Genomic DNA, 24,205 nt, shown 5'->3' on the forward strand with positions numbered 1-24,205 from the left:
TCCAAACTGAATCAGGCCCACAATTTGTAGATCTGCACTTCATAAAATGGTTATGAATTGAGCTGGATTGAGTGCGGTCAATTAATTCTGCTGTGAAGTGTAAATGGAGGGCGACTTGGAAAACCACATTTTGCTAGAAAAAGAGGCACAATTTCGTGGCCAAATGCTAAGGTAAACATTCCATGGAGCTTTATATAATTTCTATTCAGTATATTTTATTCTGCTCATCACATGAGCATAGTCAGGGGAGTCATTTACATGTTAACACTGTTTAGAATCTTTAGAGTATGCAACACAATTTCAATTGTTATTACAAATAATGGTTTTGTCACATCATTTTGCAATAACAAATAATACTGTCTTTGTAATGGTTGATACAATGATATTTATAAAAGCAGATGACATCTATAGACAACAAAAAGAAAACTCATTAGTAATTCATAAAGGTACCACTTATGGTGCATACACATGGGACGATCGACAACGATAACGATATAATTGAACGATCTCCCGGGTGTGCTGGATGATCAATATCGATCATCCAGCATACCACGAACCCGTCAACGATCACGGGTCCCTATAGTAACCTGGTCAATATCGACCAGGTTGGCCTGCATGCACTGTCGATGGACGATATCGTTATCGTCCATACGTGCCCACAAATCCCAGGTCGTTGGGCACCGAAAATGCACGATATGAACGATAACGATATGATCGATATCGTTATCATTCATATCGTCCATTTTAATTGTATCATGTGTACGCACTTTTACAACAATATGTACAAATAAATATAAATATATACTAGTGTATAACTAATTGTGCAAATGTAAACTTCACAGTGAATTGAAGATTTATAAACTACTCATGCACCCAGGACCCCAACATAAGTATTGATTTCTATTTACAAAAAGAGCACAATCACAGATGGAGCCATTTTTGCAGTAGTGTGACTGGTGAACACGGTGCAAGTGGATTCGTTGTGCAGAATTTGTTTGCTCATTGTCATCTATGGCAAAATTTTTGCAACAAAAGCTTCTCCATCACAATGTTCCTCATGCACAGTACAAATGCATGCAAAATGGTAGTGATTTGTGCAAGAACATAGTGCAAAAAGGTCACAAACACAAAAAGTGCAATTATGAACAAAGTCTCATTTCATTCTATGTTACTTTTCAAATGAGTTATTAGATATTTTGGAAAGTAAAACTGTCAATCATTTGTCAGTCAAAAGTGTCCGTCTCAGAAAGGAGATGTTAATGATATATAAACATCTGGCAAAAATGAAATGCAAATTTATACAATTGTACCCTCATCCGGACTGGAGAGTAATCTGAAAAATTAGTAAATCAAGATATAATACAAAACATATGTCACTGTTCCGTGTACCTTTGGGAATACCTTCAATAGTTAAGGTGCATAGTTTGTATTGAAGGTCTGATTATGTGTGTAAAATAGCCAGCAAATTCTGTCCCAGCTCTACATGTAGCTATAATACAAAATTGAAAACATATAATGAGATTCTTTTGCACCAATGCTCCTTGTCCATGTAGGATAGAGGCCACTACCTAACCCGCCAGGATATACTGATGGCAACAGGGTCTTACAAGTTGAGAAGTTTGGTCATTCATGTTCAGAGAGGAAAAGTTTAGGATCTGGTGTCCATGAGTTCTACGTCTCCAAGAGAGGGAGAGCTGACTCCTAAATCCCACAGCACCCGGCTGAAAGGACTGAAAGCCACTGTTAGTGGGACAGAAGACTGAAAGACCTCTGGCATTTGAGCCCACGGTACTGGGAATACTTCACCCTCCTCTTGGTGGTGAATTTCAATATGGTCCTTATGCCGATTCTGTGGACATTGAGAAAGGTAGTCCTGAATTTGTGATTGCCATGTGTTCTCCAATTCCAGATTTTCAAAGCTATTCAGTTTCATCTCAGGTCCCGGTTGCCTCTGATATCCCAGACTTACATTTGCCACTATTTCCCCACAACTTTGTATGTTCTCTCTATAGGGGGTATCACTACAGCTGCTGGTGCGCTTGAGGCTTGGAGAGCCTGTGGACAGGCTGATACCACTGTCCTCCTCCGGGTGGTGTTCATCAGGGATCTCGACTTGTATGGAAAACTCTTTAAAGTTAGAATCTGCCCTTGGCACACTTATGCCATTCTCATGTACAGCGGTGCCCAAAGACACTGGAGGGGGCTGTGACAGGCTGTTGTCAAAGATATGGCTTCCGAACCCGCTATCTGCACTGCTACGCATCAGCGCGTTTCTGGGGTCCGCCATCAGGTGATCAATCAGGCCATTTTCCCAGCACAGAGCAGTCTCAATAACTGGTGAAGAAGGTTTATCCATCCATGACCAACTGCGCTTAAAGAGAGACTTCTGGAAAAAAATAAATATATATAAAAAATATATCATTCATTTAAAAGTGAAATATAAAGTATTTTTTATGTTATGCACAAAAGTTATTTTTTTTTACATATATTGCTGTCATGTTTTATAGGGTGTTAGAATGGAGTGCTGAGGATCACAAAGGGCCTGATTCAGAGGGTACACTCAGTTGCAGCCACGTGTTTTGCCCCAACTGTGTCTTTATGATAATGCTACGACGCATTATCTTCCTACTGAGATGACCACTGGATCCTCTGGATGCACCGGGTGGCACTGCAGCTGCGATTCTGGCAACAGGGTGCCATTCCAGTCACCCTGCTACCCAGATACAGGGATACTAGGTGAGCGATGGTGCAGCCTACAGAGCTCTGCAGGGGCGTATCTATAATGGGTGCAGGGTGTGCGGTGCACACGGGCCCCCGGGTCATGGGGGGGCCCGAACCGCACACCCTGCTCCCATATTATATAATGCTTACCTCTCCGAGGTTCCGCATCGGGTTCCTCAGCGCTGCTCAAAACGCCGCTACAATTTTTCCGGCGTTTGTGCATGCGCTGTGAGGAAATTGCTTGGAAAAAGGTGGCTGCGCCATTTTCCCAGCAACCTGCGCGTGCACAGTAGACTCTGGGCACACTCTAGTACCCAGAGTCTACTGATTCTGTGGTGGCCGGCCAGCCACGTCAGTCGGCTGCTGGCCGCCGGGGAGAGAGGAGGGGGCCCATGACGGGGGGTGCACATGGGCCCTCTCCTCTCTAAAGACGCCCCTGGCACTCTGTATGGTGTCACTGGTTGCCTGTAGCTAGTTACGGCCCTGGACGCACCCTCGAAGCTTGCACTAGCCCTATGGCAGGTGCAATTTCTCAGTCTGAACAAAGCGTCCAATAACTGTGCTCCTGAATCTTAAGATGCAGTTGCTGTAGGTGACACGTCCGCGTCTTTGGGAAGCATACGCAGAAATAAAACATCGACTGCTAGCGTGCGACATCAATACTAAGTGCACCTCTGAATCAGGCCGCAAGTCACTTGCCATAATGTAATGTTCATGTATTGAAGAAAATGGAGTGCTGGCCAGAGTTTAATAACCCTCCCCTGGGTACTTTACGGGGCCCTTTATTATTATTATCTTTTATTTATAAGGCACCACAAGGGTAGGGCAGCGTTGTACAAGGAGAATTTAGTGAAAGACCCAGGCAGTATATAAGAGATCAGTGCAGGACAATTAGAGACTTTCGGGGAACACATCTGTTTAGAAGGGATTTGATTTCAGTTACGTAAAACAAACATAGTAAACAGTGCGAGGCCAAATTTACAGCCCTTACCCTAAAACATTTACAGGTAGAGAGAGTAACTAATCTCAAATTGTTAGGGGCCACCACACATGACGACATGTCATGGACCTTAAATATGGTCAAAAAAAGTACAACTCTATTTCTTTAGGAAACTGCAACCGCTAAACCTATTGACAAGTAACCTGGTGAGTTTTTATCGCTGTCTTACTGAAAAGTGTGTTAGTTTGGATAACTCACCAGTGTTTTGGGGGTCTTCCCACCTTTTCGCACATATAGACAAATGAAGAAGTTGACAAAGATCAGCAGCACCACAAAAGTCAGAATACAGGATGCCAATACCCACAATGTACTGCTGGACACTTCTGTGAAGACAAAGGCAGAAACGTAAGTCACTTTATGGCACGGGGTAAGGCATAAGCACCGAATACATGAGTTTTGCTAGTAATTGTATATAAATAGCTATTGAATAATGCCTATAGCTCATCTGCTTTATTCCTGTCTCCTTCCATCATATTTCCCTCAGCACACAATAAGCCCGGGCCTAGACCTGCCATAACCTCCGCCCCCTTCCAACAAAATCCTCTCACAAGACATAGCAGTCTGTCAGCTTTCCTGTCTCCTCCCATCACATTTCCCTCAGCACACAATAAGCCCGGGCCTAGACCTGCCATAACCTCCGCCCCCTTCCAACAAAATCCTCTCACAAGACGTAGAAGTCTGTCAGCTTTCCTGTCTCCTCCCATCATATTTCCCTCAGCACACAATAAGCCCGGGCCTAGACCTGCCATAACCTCCGCCCCCTTCCAACAAAATCCTCTCACAAGACATAGCAGTCTGTCAGCTTTCCTGTCTCCTCCCATCATATTTCCCTCAGCACACAATAAGCCCGGGCCTAGACCTGCCATAACCTCCGCCCCCTTCCAACAAAATCCTCTCACAAGACATAGCAGTCTGTCAGCTTTCCTGTCTCCTCCCATCACATTTCCCTCAGCACACAATAAGCCCGGGCCTAGACCTGCCATAACCTCCGCCCCCTTCCAACAAAATCCTCTCACAAGACGTAGCAGTCTGTCAGCTTTCCTGTCTCCTCCCATCACATTTCCCTCAGCACACAATAAGCCCGGGCCTAGACCTGCCATAACCTCCGCCCCCTTCCAACAAAATCCTCTCACAAGACGTAGAAGTCTGTCAGCTTTCCTGTCTCCTCCCATCACATTTCCCTCAGCACACAATAAGCCCGGGCCTAGACCTGCCATAACCTCCGCCCCCTTCCAACAAAATCCTCTCACAAGACGTAGAAGTCTGTCAGCTTTCCTGTCTCCTCCCATCATATTTCCCTCAGCACACAATAAGCCCGGGCCTAGACCTGCCATAACCTCCGCCCCCTTCCAACAAAATCCTCTCACAAGACGTAGCAGTCTGTCAGCTTTCCTGTCTCCTCCCATCACATTTCCCTCAGCACACAATAAGCCCGGGCCTAGACCTGCCATAACCTCCGCCCCCTTCCAACAAAATCCTCTCACAAGACGTAGAAGTCTGTCAGCTTTCCTGTCTCCTCCCATCACATTTCCCTCAGCACACAATAAGCCCGGGCCTAGACCTGCCATAACCTCCGCCCCCTTCCAACAAAATCCTCTCACAAGACGTAGAAGTCTGTCAGCTTTCCTGTCTCCTCCCATCATATTTCCCTCAGCACACAATAAGCCCGGGCCTAGACCTGCCATAACCTCCGCCCCCTTCCAACAAAATCCTCTCACAAGACATAGCAGTCTGTCAGCTTTCCTGTCTCCTCCCATCACATTTCCCTCAGCACACAATAAGCCCGGGCCTAGACCTGCCATAACCTCCGCCCCCTTCCAACAAAATCCTCTCACAAGACGTAGCAGTCTGTCAGCTTTCCTGTCTCCTCCCATCACATTTCCCTCAGCACACAATAAGCCCGGGCCTAGACCTGCCATAACCTCCGCCCCCTTCCAACAAAATCCTCTCACAAGACGTAGCAGTCTGTCAGCTTTCCTGTCTCCTCCCATCACATTTCCCTCAGCACACAATAAGCCCGGGCCTAGACCTGCCATAACCTCCGCCCCCTTCCAACAAAATCCTCTCACAAGACGTAGAAGTCTGTCAGCTTTCAAGTCTCAAATAAAATGATAAAACTGCAAATAAAACACATTAAATAAAAACTGTGTATAACAAAATAGAATTGTATACTATGGAAATTTGAATAATAAGAAAATGTTTTCCTTTCTTCATCACAAATATTGCACTGGTTTATTATCCAAGTAATGCACCTTCTACTGTGAACCATGATGATCATAAAAGTCATCTCAGAATGTTGTGATCGGTCTGTGGTGATGTGATAGCCTGAAACCAGGACACATCACATTTACTCATTCCTTAGTAGTTTCTGAATCAGCTGCTAGGCCTTAGTGCTGAGACCCAGGATCACTTATGCAGCCAGTCTGGACAACTATGGTCATTTAGTGCTTTCCCTCCCCCCCCCCATGCGGCCCCGCGTCCTAGATGCATGATGTCACGCTGACGGGGCGGGGTCACTAGCTTTGGGAAGTACAGCCCTGTGCGGAGTGGCTGTACAGAATGTAGGGTACCTGCCGGGAACAGCCAAAGGACAGTCCGGGCAGCACTGCAGCAGCGATACCAGCTGCATGGTGAGTTCCAGACACCCTGGTAGCCAGATGCAGAGGCCATGGGGCAGCAATGGTGCTGCCCACAGAGCCCTACTCTCTGTGCAATCGCACCATTCGCACACCCATAGACATCTGACACACACGGCTCTAGTTGGAATCAAGCCTATAACTCCAGGGCTGTGCAGCAGCAATGCTGGACACTGTGCCACCAAAGCTATGCCACCAATGGTATCCACTGAACCAATAAAAATATAATACATACCTCCCAACATGACCCTCTTCAGGAGGGACACAATGCTCTGGTCCTGGACTTCCCTGGTAATTTGTGATTGGTGGAGGCTCCAGGGGCGGGGCTACAGTACAGTCCAAAATTCAAATAGGGGAGTCACACCAACTGCCAGTGAGTCCCAGCCAGTGATGTTTGGCATTGTGTGAAATGACAGTTGGTGTGGTTCCCCTATTTTAATTTTGAACTGTGCTGCAGCCCCACCTCTCACCAGGTAAGTCCAGGACCAGAGCATAGTGTCCCTCCTGGAGAGGGTCATGTTGGGAGGTATGATAATATGTTTAATATGTGGTTTATAACCTATTTGTCCCTGCCACCATCTCACCTTGTTCTGGGAGGTAAGTACAGATCTCTGGAGAGGCTTCTCCAACGTTGCCTCGTGAAGAGATTGAGGGCTGAACGCGCACACAGTACTCTCTCCCAGCAGCCAGGCCATTTACATGGAAACTTTCAGCATCCTTCACTTGCATGAACTGGAAAGAACCAGAGATAAGAACTGGACATCAAACACAAATGTGAGAACAATGCACATGTAGTAGAAGCATTCCAGTGTGTTCAACGATGCTTTAATGCAATGGAACTATTATTGTTTAGGAACAATATAATTATTAATTAATGATCTAATTAGCCTAGGCCGGTACAATTCCACACTACGATAATGGATTGATCTTGGAGAAGTGGGGGCACTTTCTCCTATGCACACCATACTTCCTGACACAAAGAACAACAGCCATTATAACATAACTATAGCTAACGCACTTTAAACCAGATCTTAATCTAAAATGATTGCAGTGTGGAAACCGTGAACTTGGGTATGGCGCTGCCTTAGAACCCTAGGTATAACATACATGAAACACATAGAGCTGCGCCAGCTTACCGTGTGGTTATCTTCAGTTCGTCGAATGTATATAGTGTACACACGGTTATATGAAAAAATATCTTCGTAACGCCGAGTGATGTTCTTCCCCTCGATTTTGGGCAGACTTAGTTGAACAAGTAAAGAGGGGCCATCCACCTCCAGCGATACAAACGGTGGGGGTAGAATAACTGTGTGAGAAACATATGTATTAGTGTGTATTGTGCAAGTTATATACAAGCCATTAATAAGATAATGGAAAGAGGCCGGTTTTTCTTTGCAGGCAGCGATGGTGGGACTGGATCCCTTTGGCTACATGGCAATCGGTAAAGCTCCTCGTACACCCTAGGGGCAGCAGCAATACGGTAATAAGAGGCCCCTCCATGGCAAGAGGTTTCTGATAACCGGTAGCCTGATTTGTCTACGTGATAGATGAAGTTCAGAAGTTGGGGAGTATGGCTAGAATAAAAAATCAACAAAATATGTATGTATGTATGTATGTATGTATGGGGGCATATGTATCAAAGCTTGATGTGAGATAAAATTGTGAAATATATATCACCAACCAATCAGCTCCAAACTATCATTCTTAAACACAGCCTGCAAAATGTAAGTTAGAAGCTGATTGGTTGGTGATATATATCTCACAATTTTATCTCACATCAAGCTTTGATACATATGCCCCATGGTCGTTTGTGAGGTCACACGCGTACGTTTGTGAAATTGCAGCCATTTGTACATGGCTGGGGTAGAGCTTGGCTCTTGTTCTATACTTTTAAGCATCCAACATATAATTTTTCATTTTAAATAGGAAGTTAAATAGCTTTTAAGAATGCATCAGACAGTCATTGTTCTTAGGCCCTGATTCAGCAAGGAATGCAGTTGCTTATACACATGCAGGCGGCCGATTGTTGCGTACTGCGCATTCGTATTCATCGCAGTGCATGTGCGCAAACTAGCCATTGCAATCGGGACTGCGATAGCAGAGGATATGCTGACCCATGGCAGAGTGATTAACAGGAAGTGCCCTTTGGGGGTGGTAACAGGGGGGACGCAGGCGTGCCAGTGTGCATTACATCTCCTTTGCAGGGGAGTGCATAAATTATCCACTGCGTGGCCATAAGCAGCCATAGCACTGATAGCGTGCAATTCCTGATTAAGGTTAGGGCTTGTGCAAGTGTGCATATGGGTCCGATGTTACTCGATGTTACCGATTGTTTTGCTATGTTGCCCTAGTATACGGATGTGAGTAAGGGGAAGTGGGCGTACTTATGTCTGCTTGCGATCACAGTGTGAATGCAAAAACTTAAATCGCACCGCTGATATTAGCAACTGCGGTATAAGCAGAATTGCGATCCATAGTAAATCAGGCCCTTAGTTCTCCTACAGATCATTATCTTCTTTTCAATGTCTCACTGGATGGTTCGCTGCTACAGGACGACAGCCCTCATCATGTGATGGCAGGGGGGTTGGAGAAAGGAGGAGGGGTAGGATGTCACAGAACACAGAACAGACATAAAACACATTGGGGTGGATCCAGCCCCCACGGCTAATTACTTGCTCTGGTCAATTCAAAAACAGGGGTTTACCTTGCACGTTAATACACAGAGATGGACTATCCCTCACAGGAGCTGCAAGGTAAACTCCACAAGAAAAGGCACTCTCTGGGGTTTAACGCGCAAGGAATACTCATTGATTCCACACTTTACATGGAATCAGTGGGTTAGCGTGCAGTAACCCCTGGTTTACAGCACAAGGTAAAGACTAATTGAACAGCATTTCCCCACGTGGTGTGGTCAATTGGCCCCGGGGCATATCCTTTGGCTAATTGAATTCCCCCCAAATGTCCGGCTGTCAGACACAGACACAACCTGTCTGCTACACAGATGCAGGCTCTCAGACTGTCAGCGTGTCATGTGAAGGCAAAAGAAGGGAGGATAACGTCAGAGTGAAGAAAGAGCTGAGAGGGACATTCCCAAGACTGTCTGCTCACAACATCATGTGCCATGTGACTGTGGTTGCCAGGGTAGTTATATAAAATTGTGGAAGTTATCAATCAGAATTAGAAGTCTGAAGAAACAAGCAATGTGACTGTTGCTTTAAGCTAAACCTAGTAGTGTCTTAGGATAAAAACAGAACAATTTTATGGTGGGTGGCACTAAACTAATAGTAAGTTGGATTTTAAGGTGTCGTTGCACCATTCAAGTGTATCCAAATCCCTACAAAAGGTGCAGATTGGTTTTCGGAGGGCAATTCCAAGGATGTTGGCAGTCACCTTGAAAAGCAGTAGTGGGTGTGTAAGTGCACTTGTGCATGTAAAGAAGCATTGAGGGTTAGGGTTATTTGTAAGCTAAAGGAAAAGGCTATCAGTCAGGATTACCACGGTAATAGAAAGGTGCTCTGCAGATTCCTGGACAAAGGAGGTGCTTTGGGAATGCATTAGAGAGAAATGTAGGGAATAAGAATCAATTCTAACAGGAATATGTCACTCATATCCATGTACGAAGCATGAAGACCCCCCCCATTACTGAACTACAACTACGGCACAGAAGGCCAATTACCATGTGTGATTGTGTAGCGTGATGTTCGAGACCACTTTGATGTCTGGTTTCCAAGAATACTCCTGACTCTCCCGAAATATCCAAGGCTCGGGGGCAAGGTCTCCACCGTGAGGTCACAATACTGGAGGTTAGGAATGCAATGAGGCACAGAGGTCCAATTGGCACCATAACTGTAAAAAGTAAAAATGTTAAAAGAAATGAAATACTAATTTTTTTCTAGCACTAAAGTGGTGCTCATAGGCGTGCGCAGAAGCCGGCACTAGGGGTGCTAGTTCAGGCACTTTCCCCTCTGCTGGGTCATGGACCTTTGGTAATAATGTAATTGACAATACTCAAAGAAGTAGAAGTTCATCACTACTAAGGTATTATTATAGTATAAGTAGTCAGGACACTAAACTGATTATTTTTGATATCAGGTGAACCAGTCCAATATAAGCAAAGGCTGCGAATATAGTTGCAGATTGATCGCACAGTTATGTACTCAGAGGTCACACACTGAGTACTTGCAGATATTATAGAACACAAGACTGCATATAAACAAACACCAATATATCAATGACTGGATCCAGATGGTGTATTAATGCAGACTGATAAACCAACAAAACCAATAGTGCATGCCCAGGTCAAAGGCTGGAGATCGATTAATGTTAAACAATCCGGGGTCAGGGCTGGCAGCAAGTAAATCACGTCATAAGAAAAGCTTAGTTCAGAATAATAGAAAACAGCAAAACTATATATAGGGAACCAGGTCAACACCACAAGGAAATCACAGGAACTCAGGGCCTGATTCAGAGCCGCTCGTAAGCGGCCGCTTGTTCGCTCGGAGCGATGTTCGCACAACTGCGCAACCAGTTCGCATGTGCAAACCAGTCATTGCGGTCGGAAATCGTGCGCTCGCAAAACAGCGAGGGTCTGCTAATTTGTTTGACAGAATGTACCGTTTGTGGGTGGTAACAGGGGAAGGTGCTTGAAAATGGGGGAGTGGAGATCCGAACGCAGGCGTGCCTAACGGTCAAAAAACCTACCACAAGCACTGCGAGCAGTTCAGAAGCCTTTCGATGTTCGCGATTAATCTAATAAATACCAGAGATGACGTGTGATGCGAACGGCAAAGGGGCGTCTTTACAAAATAGCGAGCGCATTTTTCGTTCGCTCGCTCAGACATAGAAGTGTCAACAAACCGCAAAGAGCGAGCGCTCAATTTAAATAGCCGGCCCCTTTTTTGGAACGACCGTCCGCAAATAGCGTCAGGCTCTGAATCAGGCCCTCAGGTCTCTACACCAAAGCTGAAAATATCACAGGAGCGGGTAAACCGTGAGACCAGCCAGGACCAATTGGCTGAGTGCTGCAGATCAGTCCAGTAGAGAGAGGAGGACTCTAGCAAGATTTTCCTGCCTGACTACAGCTGGAAAACATCTGTTGCCAAGCATTGGCCATTATAACGATGAGAGCTGTAGTCACTTCTACCATTAACCCACTTTAATATATAGGGCCGTTTTCAATTAGAAGCGAAAAGTCAGTTGCCGGACTTTTCGCGGTCATCGCTGGTTTTGGGTGCGAAAAACTATCATGCTCGTCCCTGCTTATCTGTATTCAATTCCAAATCAGCGAAAACGGGACCCGGCGAAACTGAAATCGGTGAAAAGTTCTGTCAGTTTTGGGGAAAACAGCCTGACACCCCCGAAAAGATGCACTGACATTGGGGATTACTGTGGGTACCCCCGAATAGCCCTGCTGGGGATATTTGGCCACTTTAAATGGTCTCAATAGCTGCTATTTTGTGTCTTTTAAAAAGTGGTGAAGAATAGCATTTTGGAGGTTTTTTTGGAGAAAATAACTACTCCCAAATTTGGGGTACATGAAAATGGGTACTAGCATATTGTGAAGTTGCTAATGTGAAGTTTTAAACAAAATGAAAAATCCACCTTCCGCAACCACTTGCAATAAAAAACAACACCCGGGGCATACTTGGGGACCCCCCTGCAGTCTATTTCACTAGTTTTTAACTCTGTGACCCAACTTTGGATTTTTCGCCCCCAAAACGAGAGTACTTTTTTGGGGTGTCCAGAAGTCCTTTTTTAAAAAAAAATTTTGACGCAGTTATCCTTAGGGAGACTGGGCCTGAGTCAGACCCGCTCACGAGCGTTGAGCGCTCGCAAGCGGGTCGATGTTGGCCCAGTGCACATGCGCACGACGGAGCCGGCTCCGTCATGCACATGCGCGAGACCCGGATAGCGACGGGCAAACCGTCACTCCGGGTCTCGCACCAAAGGGGGCGTGCTGTCGATGTTGAGTGACAGCACGCCCCCTTTGGTGGGCAGGCCGGGGGCGTGGCTGCCCAGACGGAGGCGTTCCCATGAGAACGCCTACCGTCTGGGGCAGGCCCCACTGACATCACAAGTGATGTCAGTGGGAGCGCTTTCTGCTCTATTAGAGCTGAACGCACTCTAGGGCTTGTGGCAACGAGACCCTACCACAAGGGTCTCGTCGTAAGCCCGATGGTCGCAATGGTCTTGACCATCGCGACCATCATCATGGCCACTCGCTATAGCTGTGGGTGGTCACCCCACAGCTATGCGAGCGGCCAGGAGGCCGTTCAAAAAAAAAATTGCCTGGCCCTGATTCAGAGCGAGCGCTCTGTCAGAGTGTCCGGCTCTGAATCAGGGCCACTGTCCCATAGGTGCTGGGCGTTTTTTTTTTACTTGTACCCCCAAACCCCAATTTTGTACATTTTTCCGCCGGGTATTCATAGGCGAAACTTTTCCGCCTATTACATTGCATTGCGTTTTCGCCGGGGAAACCACGCTACAATTGAATACGGGGATAAGTTGAAACCGGAGAAAATGACGTCATAGGTGAAAATGTATCGCCGAAACTGACTTTTCGCTTCTAATTGAATACGGCCCATAGTCTTCACCGGGACAGGTTTTTATAAGAGTCACAGTCCCAGCACAAGTTTCTTGGTAAATAGCTATGGTAATGAATCAGTAATCACTGTGAGTAGTATTGAACACAGATAATAATAGCTACCAGGCAATGTATGTGAAAGTTATTACATGGCCCCTAAGAATGTAAGTACTATTTCATAATGAGGAGGACTGGGCATATTTACCAATACAACAGTAAAAGACTTGGTAGACATATTGAATATGTAAATTCTATACAACTATGTGATCTCTCACCTTTTATACTCCACTTCATACAAGATGTCGTCAGCCCCGGAATTGTCATGTGTCCAATTCAAAATGTGGCTAAAAAACCCCAACTGAAAATAGATATTTTTGGGGCTTGTGAGGCTGTCACCTGCAAGGAATAAAATATGGTTATATTAAATTGATACAGTATATTATGTAGATCATTTATAGTTAGGACCAAAATACAGCTAAAGGTAGAAATGTTTGTTGTTTTTTTCATATGACGGCAAATACTGCCTGCTTTTACATGTAGCACACAAATGGTGGGTAGCTTTATTTTTACATTGTAATTTAGAGTTCAGTTACGATGCGCTCCCTTTCCAAAGTTTTTAGAAGCGGAGTTGTTGCCCATAGCAACCAATCAGATTCCACTTAACATTTAAATAGCACCTTCTCTAGAAGATAATATCTAGAATCTGATTAGTTGCTATGGGCAACATCTCCACTTTTAAAAACTCTCACTTTAGTAAATATATCCCTAATAGTCAGTGTAAGTGCGCATGTGTCAACTAAGTTCATGTATTCACACAGAGAGGTCAGTGAAAGGATCCAAATGCATCCCTCTTCACACTCTGGACCTAATGCCTAAAAGATGGGGTGGGCCTCCTGGAAAACTAACACTATTTGAAGATGGCTTCACTTCCCGCTTCAAAGACTATCAGTTTTCAAAGCTTGAAGAATATGTGGCAGCTACATCGGTCTTCTTTCATGGATGAGTCCAATGTAGCTGCAACTTTCATAATGTGGAAACTTGCGATTTCCAAATGTTTTCAGCAATTTACTAAAGGCTGACGACATGAGATATCAATAAACTCTCTACTGTCAGATGATGGATGTAACTATAAGTTCTTTTAAACCATATTTTCTCAAAATTAAAGACACAGACAAGTTATTGCCATTCAAAAATAATAGGTCAGCTTTATTTATTTACAGTAATGAGTATGGTGGCAGAGGAAAGAACGGCAAACCGCCGGCACCCACTTGACTTAGGCAAAAGATATCCACAACTTACCAGGGCCAACTATCCCAATTAATGGTAAGTGAGATATAAAATACTTGCAAGGGCCACTCTCCCTTTCTAAGCAAGATACCCATGCCAATAAAAAATACTTGCAAGGGCCACTCTTTATAGCAAGTGAGACGGTATCCAACACCCATGCCAATGCACCATTTCGGCCCACCCGGATGAGAGGCACCGCTGACCCCAGTAGGGTGAAATTAGCCTAACCAGTGCATTGACAGGGTGTGCACCGCTCCTACTGCAGCAATATGGACGCTTTACAGATTGCCGGTCTTTCCTGCCACACATGAGAATCAATGAGGCAGAATATTCTTACAGCATTACCCATACTTCCAGTAACCACTCCCCCTAAACAACGAACAACCTATCCCTGTGACTTTAACAACTGCCAATCCTAAATTACCCCTCCTTTCACTTTATTAACCCCATCCATCCCTGTCTAGAGGTTTATATGCCCTCTGTTCTATGCAAACCTGGGTTATCTATATATCTCCTGCACTCAGCTAAGTAATACAGCATACCGCAGTTTCCACTTTTCATTTAATAGGAACTACAGTGTTCTCCAATTTATCTGAGAGTGTTTGGGAGTTTGAGCCCCCGATAGTTAACACCAACTTCAGATGACAATAGCCATTGTGTAGCCTACAATAGATGGATCTTTAGATCAGTCTCCAGTAGCCTACACTTGCACATGTGTGGCCAAAAGCCTGCACATACCCTGTCTGCAAGCTGGGTCTGAACCCAATTGTAAAGTGATAATCAATCTGAAAGAGACATTTGATAAATAACCTGGAAATTTTATATTGTATGGCCGCAATTAGGAATATTCCTTTTCGGGGCTGTGAAGGGAGTCTAAGTAGGCCTCTAGATCAGTTTGTCGTACAAAGTGGAGCTCCACTACACTTATTAACAATAATAGGGAATGGGCCAAGGGGCAACTGCACCACTTGCCACCCTGACCCAGATTCTAGTAGGAACTCCTCCCTAAAAGCCTGCGCAGAGAACTCCTCCCTAAAAGCCTGCGCTGAGAACTCCTCTCTAAAAGCCTGCGCTGAGAACTCCTCCCTAAAAGCCTGCGCTGAGAAATCCACCCTAAAAGCCTGCGCTGAGAACTCCTCCCTAAAAGCCTGCGCTGAGAACTCCTCCCTAAAAGCCTGCGCTGAGAACTCCTCCCTAAAAGCCTGCGCTGAGAACTCCTCCCTAAAAGCCTGCGCTGAGAACTCCTCCCTAAAAGCCTGCGCTGAGAACTCCTCCCTAAAAGCCTGCGCTGAGAACTCCTCCCTAAAAGCCTGCGCTGAGAACTCCTCCCTAAAAGCTTGCGCTGAGAAGTCCTCCCTAAAAGCTTGCGCTGAGAACTCCTCCCTAAAAGCCTGCGCTGAGAACTCCTCCCTAAAAGCCTGCGCTGAGAACTCCTCCCTAAAAGCCTGCGCTGAGAACTCCTCCCTAAAAGCCTGCGCTGAGAACTCCTCCCTAAAAGCTTGCGCTGAGAACTCCTCCCTAAAAGCCTGCGCTGAGAAATCCTCCCTAAAAGCCTGCGCTGAGAAATCCTCCCTAAAAGCCTGCGCTGAGAAATCCTCCCTAAAAGCCTGCGCCGAGAACTCCTCCCTAAAAGCCTGCGCCGAGAACTCCTCCCTAAAAGCCTGCGCCGAGAAATCCTCCCTAAAAGCCTGCGCCGAGAACTCCTCCCTAAAAGCTTGCGCCGAGAACTCCTCCCTAAAAGCCTGCGCCGAGAACTCCTCCCTAAAAGCCTGCGTCGAGAACTCCTCCCTAGCCTGCGCCGAGAACTCCTCCCTAAAAGCCTGCGCCGAGAAATCCTCCCTAAAAGCCTGCGCCGAGAACTCCTCCCTAAAAGCCTGCGCCGAGAACTCCTCCCTAAAAGCCTGCGCCGAGAACTCCTCCCTAAAAGCCTGCGCCGAGAACTCCTCCCTAGCCTGCGCCGAGAACTCCTCCCTAGCCTGCGCCGAGAACTCCTCCCTAAAAGCCTGCGCCGAGAACTCCTCCCTAAAAGCCTGCGCTGAGAACTTCTCCCTAAAAGCCTGCGCCGAGAACTCCTCCCTAAAAGCCTGCGCCGAGAACTCCTCCCTAAAAGCTTGCGCCGAGAACTCCTCCCTAAAAGCCTGCGCCGAGAACTCCTCCCTAAAAGCCTGCGCCGAGAACTCCTCCCTAAAAGCCTGCGCCGAGAACTCCTCCCTAAAAGCCTGCGCCGAGAACTCCTCCCTAAAAGCCTGCGCCGAGAACTCCTCCCTAAAAGCCTGCGCCGAGAACTCCTCCCTAAAAGCCTGCGCCGAGAACTCCTCCCTAAAAGCCTGCGCCGAGAACTCCTCCCTAAAAGCCTGCGCCGAGAACTCCTCCCTAAAAGCTTGCGCCGAGAACTCCTCCCTAAAAGCCTGCGCCGAGAAATCCTCCCTAAAAGCCTGCGCCGAGAACTCCTCCCTAAAAGCCTGCGCCGAGAACTCCTCCCTAAAAGCCTGCGCCGAGAACTCCTCCCTAAAAGCCTGCGCCGAGAACTCCTCCCTAAAAGCCTGCGCCGAGAACTCCTCCCTAAAAGCCTGCGCCGAGAACTCCTCCCTAAAAGCCTGCGCCGAGAACTCCTCCCTAGCCTGCGCCGAGAACTCCTCCCTAGCCTGCGCCGAGAACTCCTCCCTAAAAGCCTGCGCCGAGAACTCCTCCCTAAAAGCCTGCGCCGAGAACTTCTCCCTAAAAGCCTGCGCCGAGAACTCCTCCCTAAAAGCCTGCGCCGAGAACTCCTCCCTAAAAGCTTGCGCCGAGAACTCCTCCCTAAAAGCCTGCGCCGAGAACTCCTCCCTAAAAGCCTGCGCCGAGAACTCCTCCCTAAAAGCCTGCGCCGAGAACTCCTCCCTAAAAGCCTGCGCCGAGAAATCCTCCCTAAAAGCCTGCGCCGAGAACTCCTCCCTAAAAGCCTGCGCCGAGAACTCCTCCCTAAAAGCCTGCGCTGAGAACTCCTCCCTAAAAGCCTGCGCTGAGAACTCCTCCCTAAAAGCCTGCGCTGAGAACTCCTCCCTAAAAGCCTGCGCTGAGAACTCCTCCCTAAAAGCCTGCGCTGAGAAATCCTCCCTAAAAGCCTGCGCCGAGAAATCCTCCCTAAAAGCCTGCGCCGAGAACTCCTCCCTAAAAGCCTGCGCCGAGAACTCCTCCCTAAAAGCCTGCGCCGAGAACTCCTCCCTAAAAGCTTGCGCCGAGAACTCCTCCCTAAAAGCCTGCGCCGAGAACTCCTCCCTAAAAGCCTGCGCCGAGAACTCCTCCCTAAAAGCCTGCGCCGAGAACTCCTCCCTAAAAGCCTGCGCCGAGAACTCCTCCCTAAAAGCCTGCGCCGAGAACTCCTCCCTAAAAGCCTGCGCCGAGAACTCCTCCCTAAAAGCCTGCGCCGAGAACTCCTCCCTAAAAGCTTGCGCCGAGAACTCCTCCCTAAAAGCCTGCGCCGAGAAATCCTCCCTAAAAGCCTGCGCCGAGAACTCCTCCCTAAAAGCCTGCGCCGAGAACTCCTCCCTAAAAGCCTGCGCCGAGAACTCCTCCCTAAAAGCCTGCGCCGAGAACTCCTCCCTAAAAGCCTGCGCCGAGAACTCCTCCCTAAAAGCCTGCGCTGAGAACTCCTCCCTAAAAGCTTGCGCTGAGAACTCCTCCCTAAAAGCCTGCGCTGAGAACTCCTCCCTAAAAGCCTGCGCTGAGAACTCCTCCCTAAAAGCCTGCGCTGAGAACTCCTCCCTAAAAGCCTGCGCCGAGAACTCCTCCCTAAAAGCTTGCGCCGAGAAATCCTCCCTAAAAGCCTGCGCCGAGAACTCCTCCCTAAAAGCCTGCGCCGAGAACTCCTCCCTAAAAGCCTGCGCCGAGAAATCCTCCCTAAAAGCCTGCGCCGAGAACTCCTCCCTAAAAGCCTGCGCCGAGAACTCCTCCCTAAAAGCCTGCGCCGAGAACTCCTCCCTAAAAGCCTGCGCCGAGAACTCCTCCCTAAAAGCTTGCGCCGAGAACTCCTCCCTAAAAGCCTGCGCCGAGAAATCCTCCCTAAAAGCCTGCGCCGAGAACTCCTCCCTAAAAGCCTGCGCCGAGAACTCCTCCCTAAAAGCCTGCGCCGAGAACTCCTCCCTAAAAGCCTGCGCCGAGAACTCCTCCCTAAAAGCCTGCGCCGAGAACTCCTCCCTAAAAGCCTGCGCTGAGAACTCCTCCCTAAAAGCTTGCGCTGAGAACTCCTCCCTAAAAGCCTGCGCTGAGAACTCCTCCCTAAAAGCCTGCGCTGAGAACTCCTCCCTAAAAGCCTGCGCTGAGAACTCCTCCCTAAAAGCCTGCGCCGAGAACTCCTCCCTAAAAGCTTGCGCCGAGAAATCCTCCCTAAAAGCCTGCGCCGAGAACTCCTCCCTAAAAGCCTGCGCCGAGAACTCCTCCCTAAAAGCCTGCGCCGAGAAATCCTCCCTAAAAGCCTGCGCCGAGAACTCCTCCCTAAAAGCCTGCGCCGAGAACTCCTCCCTAAAAGCCTGCGCTGAGAACTTCTCCCTAAAAGCCTGCGCTGAGAACTCCTCCCTAAAAGCCTGCGCTGAGAACTCCTCCCTAAAAGCCTGCGCTGAGAACTCCTCCCTAAAAGCCTGCGCTGAGAAATCCTCCCTAAAAGCCTGCGCTGAGAAATCCTCCCTAAAAGCCTGCGCTGAGAACTCCTCCCTAAAAGCCTGCGCTGAGAACTTCTCCCTAAAAGCCTGCGCTGAGAACTCCTCCCTAAAAGCCTGCGCTGAGAACTTCTCCCTAAAAGCCTACGCTGAGAACTCCTCCCTAAAAGCCTGCGCTGAGAACTTCTCCCTAAAAGCCTGCGCTGAGAACTCCTCCCTAAAAGCCTGCGCCGAGAACTCCTCCCTAAAAGCCTGCGCCGAGAACTCCTCCCTAAAAGCTTGCTTTCAGCACATCCCTATATAATTAGTTTTTTTTAAATCATTTAAAAAAATGTTTTAAGCATTGTAACAGTAGCTGTGACTACACAGAGATTACACGGTAAATTTGAATGATTGGCTAATACACAAGTAATGGCTGAAATACATGGACGTTGCAATAGAAACTTTTTGTGCACTGAAAGAACATGGTAGTGTTTTGTAACAGTATACAGGGTACACACTGGAGCAATGGAAATTTGTTCAAATGCACGTGAACAGTGATTGTGCATCCGCACTCACTGGACGACTTTAATTAATGCAGGCCCGGCGACAGGGGGGGACTAGTGGCACACCAGTGCCGGGCCCTGAGGTTCTGAGAGGCCCCGGGGGCTCAGGGGCACAAAGCACCTCTCTGCCGCGTGTCCGCGGCATTGCCCGGCTGGCCGGCCCTGTCTCACTCGCTTGAGGTTGGATGCTTGGCCAGGGAGATGGGCCGGCGCAGGTGCACGGCATCATGGGTATGATGTCATGACGCCGCGCAGCTGCGCCAGCCCATCTCCCTGGCTTCCTTCTACATACTCCACCCACTGAGGAGCGGGCTCAGCAGGGAGTCCAGTAGGAGCCACCAAACGGGAATTAATCACCGTCTGCACCGTCCTCCACAGTGCACTGTCTGTCCAAGCGGATGTTAGGGTAAGTGACAGACAGTGTTCATTTCATTTAGATTGACAGCGCAGTGTGCCCCCTTAATTATACATATAAGCATATATAAATCTATATGTATATATATATATATATATATATATAATATATATATATATATATATATATATATAGACCTATATATTATATAGAGAGAGAGAGAGAGAGAGAGATAGATATATTCTATATATGTATCTATATATGTATGTATATTTATATTTATATATATATATATATATATATGTTGCTGACGAAGCGCGTTTCCATGCATCGTCAGTGACATCCACCGTTGGCCCTGCATGCAGGTCCAGTGGGCAATATAGTTAGCGAGGGCCATGCTACCGAATGGCCCCGGCTGTCACTGCTGGCATCGGCAAGGGGTCAGGGTCGGGGGGGGGGGGCAGAAATATCTGTGTAATGGGTCCCAAGATTTCTATTGCCCTCAATGAATGACAGAACAATCACTGTTGCGTCATTTATTAACAATGCACTGGCCGCTGGCCAGGGGTGTTTTAAGAGAGGAGGGGGCCTCTGTGCCTGATTCACTACAGATCGCTATTGCGTTCACAGCTGCGATTACGCACACATTTCAACAGCGATAGAGTGCTAATCCATTGCAACCGCAGTGCCATCGCAGCACAGGGACGCCCACTTTACTCAGCACACATACTTAATGTTTAGCAAGACCGCGAAACCATCGGTACAATCGAGTACATTCACAGCCTCACGCACACTTGGACAAGCCCTCACCTTACTCAGAAATTGCTAACTTGCATGCACGATATGAGACCTCAGGCTGCGTGGGTAATTTATGCACGCCCCCTGTAACGGCGTGCATACGCACTGGCACGCCTGCGTTCGGCCGACCCTTCCACCCCCCGTCACCATCCTCAAACAGCATTTTCTGTTAATCACTCTGTGATGGGTCTGCGTAGCCTCTGTGTTTGCAGTGCCGATCGAGGTGGGTAGATACACCCTTGCCACTAGCGATATCGCTAGGTTTGGTGTGCAGCACATGAAACCTGGCGACCATCGCTAGAGACCGCGGAAGCGAGCAATCGCTGGCACACACTGAGCAATGTAGGCGTTACGTTGTTACTAAACTGCATATTGGACCGACAGTGCTCCAGTGTGCACCCGGCTTTACTCTTTCTTAATGACAGATTCCACAGAAGAGCAAAAATATATAATTTTCTGTGTATGTGTATTTGTCATTGAAATAGCAGAAATGATTAGGCACTTACTGTATCTGGATTATGTCAACTTTAAACATCATGAGTGCACATTGAGGGATTCATTCAGAGCCGCTCGTAAGCGGCCGCTCGTTCGTTCCGAGCGATGTTCGCACATCTGCGCATGCGTACGGATTGTAATACGCATGCGCGAGCCAGTCAGTGCGGCCGAAAATCATGTGCTCGCTAAATAGCGAATGCCTGCTATTTTGAGCGACAGGATGAGGCGTATGTGGGTGGTAACAGGGGAAGGTGCTTGAAAACGGAGAGTGGAGTTCAGAACGCAGGCGTGCCTAAAGGTCAAAACGGGCGTTTTAAGGGTGTGCATAATTAACAAAGCAGCGTCATCGACCACGTCACTTGGTTATTTTATAGTCAGAACTGCTCGCATGATTGCGGTAGGGAAAAACAAACACAAGAATAGCGAGCAGTTCAGACGCTGTTCGATGTACTCGATTAATCTAATAAATAGCGGACATGATGTATGAGGCGAGCGGCCAGGGGGGCGTATTTTTCCAAATTACGACCGCATGTTTTGTTCGCTCGTTCAGACCTAGAGGCGTCAACAGACCGCAAAGAGCGAACGGTTAATTTAAATAGCCACCCCCTTTTTCTGAACAAGCGAGCGCAAATAGCGTCCGGCTCTGAATCAGACCCTGAGTGCACACGGAGGATGATTCTTGTCTAAGTGTATGGCTTTATCAAAAATACATTAGCTGTATAGGGCCTTGCATGAAATTGTAAGTGACACACAGTATTTCCTGCAGATAGTTGAAATAAAGAAAAACGGAATTGTGTTATATACTGTAACAATAGGGGGCCGATTTATCGTATCCCATATTTTAAACGTGGTGTGGATATGAACATATCAACTATATTGAATAGTGAAAATTTAAATTTTTATTCAAATTTAACATTATACTCTTTGCCGGGACACAGGTTCTGATAAGAGCTTGTCTGCGAAGAGCTTGGAGCAGAAGGAAAAGAATCGGCGATAGAGCAGTCCATAGACTACTAAGGGCTGATGCCATTTTTGTATTCCGGAGCTTGGTAAATCCAATAATCTAGCAGGCGCAGCCCCCATAAAAATCCATGGGGGCTGCACTACGGTCAAAAATGGAAGGACCATGGGAGATATCGTCTGCGGTCCCTAAATCTTAAATCCTGGGGTTCATCAATATTTGTGGGTAACACCAAAAAACAGCTGTTTAGGGGTTTTCCTGAAAACATATTTTTAAAAATATGCCCCTAGATAACTATTCCGGACTCAAAGATTGTCAGATGTTCATGCTCCTAATAATATATACACAGACATTATTGGGGGATAGGGTCAATACATTGGTAAAGGGGATGCCAGCACTGAGAATACCAGTGGCATCCCAACACCTGTCAGAATTCCGACGTCGGCTTCCCTACTGCTGGCATCCCGAAGGTAAGTAGCATGTTTAGGGGGAGTATTAGGGTTAGGCACTAGGGGGAGAGTTAGAGTTAGGCACTAGGGGGGGAGGGTTAGGTTTAAGGTGCGGGGAGGGGGAGGTTAGGTTTAGGCACTGGGAAGGGAGGGTTAGGGGTAGGGGTAGGAGAAGGGCTAATATACCTACCAACAGGTGATGGTAACCTCTTAACCCTGTCGGGATGCCAGGGTCAGGATTTTGACCGCTGGGATCCCGAGCACCGGCAACCCATAACCCAACCATATTGGTTCTCTTATGTTGCTAGTTGCATTGAACAAACATATACAGTAGTACAGTGCTATATCCTTGTCACCATCTAGTTACAGTTTGTTCATTTACAGAACGAATGCACCTGGCCTGGATGTCTTGTGTAGAGTCTATAAATCAGGAAGTGGTTTGACCTTACAATAAATAGTGTATACTGTATGTATGTGGAACAGGATATACTGTATGTCATGCATGGCATTAGTATAAACAGATTTGCTTTTTCTTGCAATATTAAGCAAAATAACATTTACTGTACCACGGTAAATGACTACAAAGCCCACACAAATACAGAGTGCTGGTAGTGACTGGCTGTTGATAATAATTACATTTAGGAGATAAAAATACATCTTTGCTTTTATAGTATATGCACTAGATCCTTTGACCCGTCAAAGAAAAAAAAACAATTTTACTAAATACAGTATATACTGTGAAATCTGCAGATTATTGAATGAAATAAGGCGTATATTGTGGGTTTGGCAGGAACATGCATAGAATCATTGCTAAATGGCTGCAAGTTCCTCTACGATGTTCTTTCCCATACTGTACTAGGGAAGTGAGAGGACCTGCGTCATCATCAGTGTGGGCTTTTCCATCCTTGTGCTATAATCATACTATTCAAATAAGAGACACTCATTGATTCTCACTAATGAGCATAGTATATATATATATATATATATATATATAGATATATATATATAGTACTGTATATACACATATTTATTTTTTCTTTTTTTTCTAATAACTAGTTTCTGCCGTTGTTTTTATTTTTAACCTTAGACCTTTTTTGCATAACAGTTGACAGAGCTAAATATTCAGCTGCCTATTCTGCCTCCCCCTCATACTGTTAGACAGTGCAGTGTGTGTGCGCTTAATAATCTTACACTACACAACACATGATAACAATATGTGATAAAGATATGACACACACAATCACCTATACAAACACACAGCTATTATTATACCGACAGATTGTAACAAATCCCTGTAAATGAAAGCTCAGGCACCAGAAATTGGGTTGGTTACCTTTGGAAGATGACAACGGGCAGACGGGGACACTGAGAAACAGTGCACAGCCAAGTATGGAGAGTGCAGCCATGGAACCCAAGGAGCATGACTCTGTCACGTACTGATAATAAAGCAGACAATGCTTATCAGTACTTACCACTTACACTTCCTCATTACTCTGCACGCCTTGGAGGAGGTGTCTTCATACAGTATCCCACGCATGGAAATACCAAGGGATATTTTGCAGACTCTAGAGAAACTGATATACCACATTGGCTAAGGAAAGTCAGTTTACAGACAGCCTTCATATACATTACTCTTGTAAGTCAGATAAATAGTATGACGTTAGTGTCCTGTTGTTTGAAAACTTTGGTAAACAATTATGCCTGATTTAGAACAGCCCTGACTAATAGGAGCCTGATACCT

The 24,205-nt window shown here is 46.8% G+C and overlaps 1 protein-coding gene across 1 annotated transcript; it reads right to left on the bottom strand.

The window, feature by feature from the left end:
- Window positions 1-215: 215 nt before the first annotated feature.
- On the bottom strand, window positions 216-23,879 carry IL10RA (interleukin 10 receptor subunit alpha). Its single transcript, XM_088455993.1, has 7 exons — window positions 23,798-23,879; window positions 13,216-13,336; window positions 10,034-10,203; window positions 7,494-7,663; window positions 6,942-7,089; window positions 3,920-4,044; window positions 216-2,386 (listed from the first exon to the last, which is right to left on the bottom strand). Exons 1-7 carry the CDS (start codon window positions 23,868-23,870, stop codon window positions 1,649-1,651), a joined length of 1,545 nt encoding a protein of 514 aa, XP_088312119.1. The 5' UTR covers window positions 23,871-23,879; the 3' UTR covers window positions 216-1,648.
- Window positions 23,880-24,205: the final 326 nt, after the last annotated feature.

The sequence above is a fragment of the Taudactylus pleione genome, unplaced genomic scaffold (assembly GCF_031769625.1).
Source record: "Taudactylus pleione unplaced genomic scaffold, aTauple2 ptg000683l, whole genome shotgun sequence".
Taxonomy (NCBI): Eukaryota; Metazoa; Chordata; class Amphibia; order Anura; family Myobatrachidae; genus Taudactylus; species Taudactylus pleione.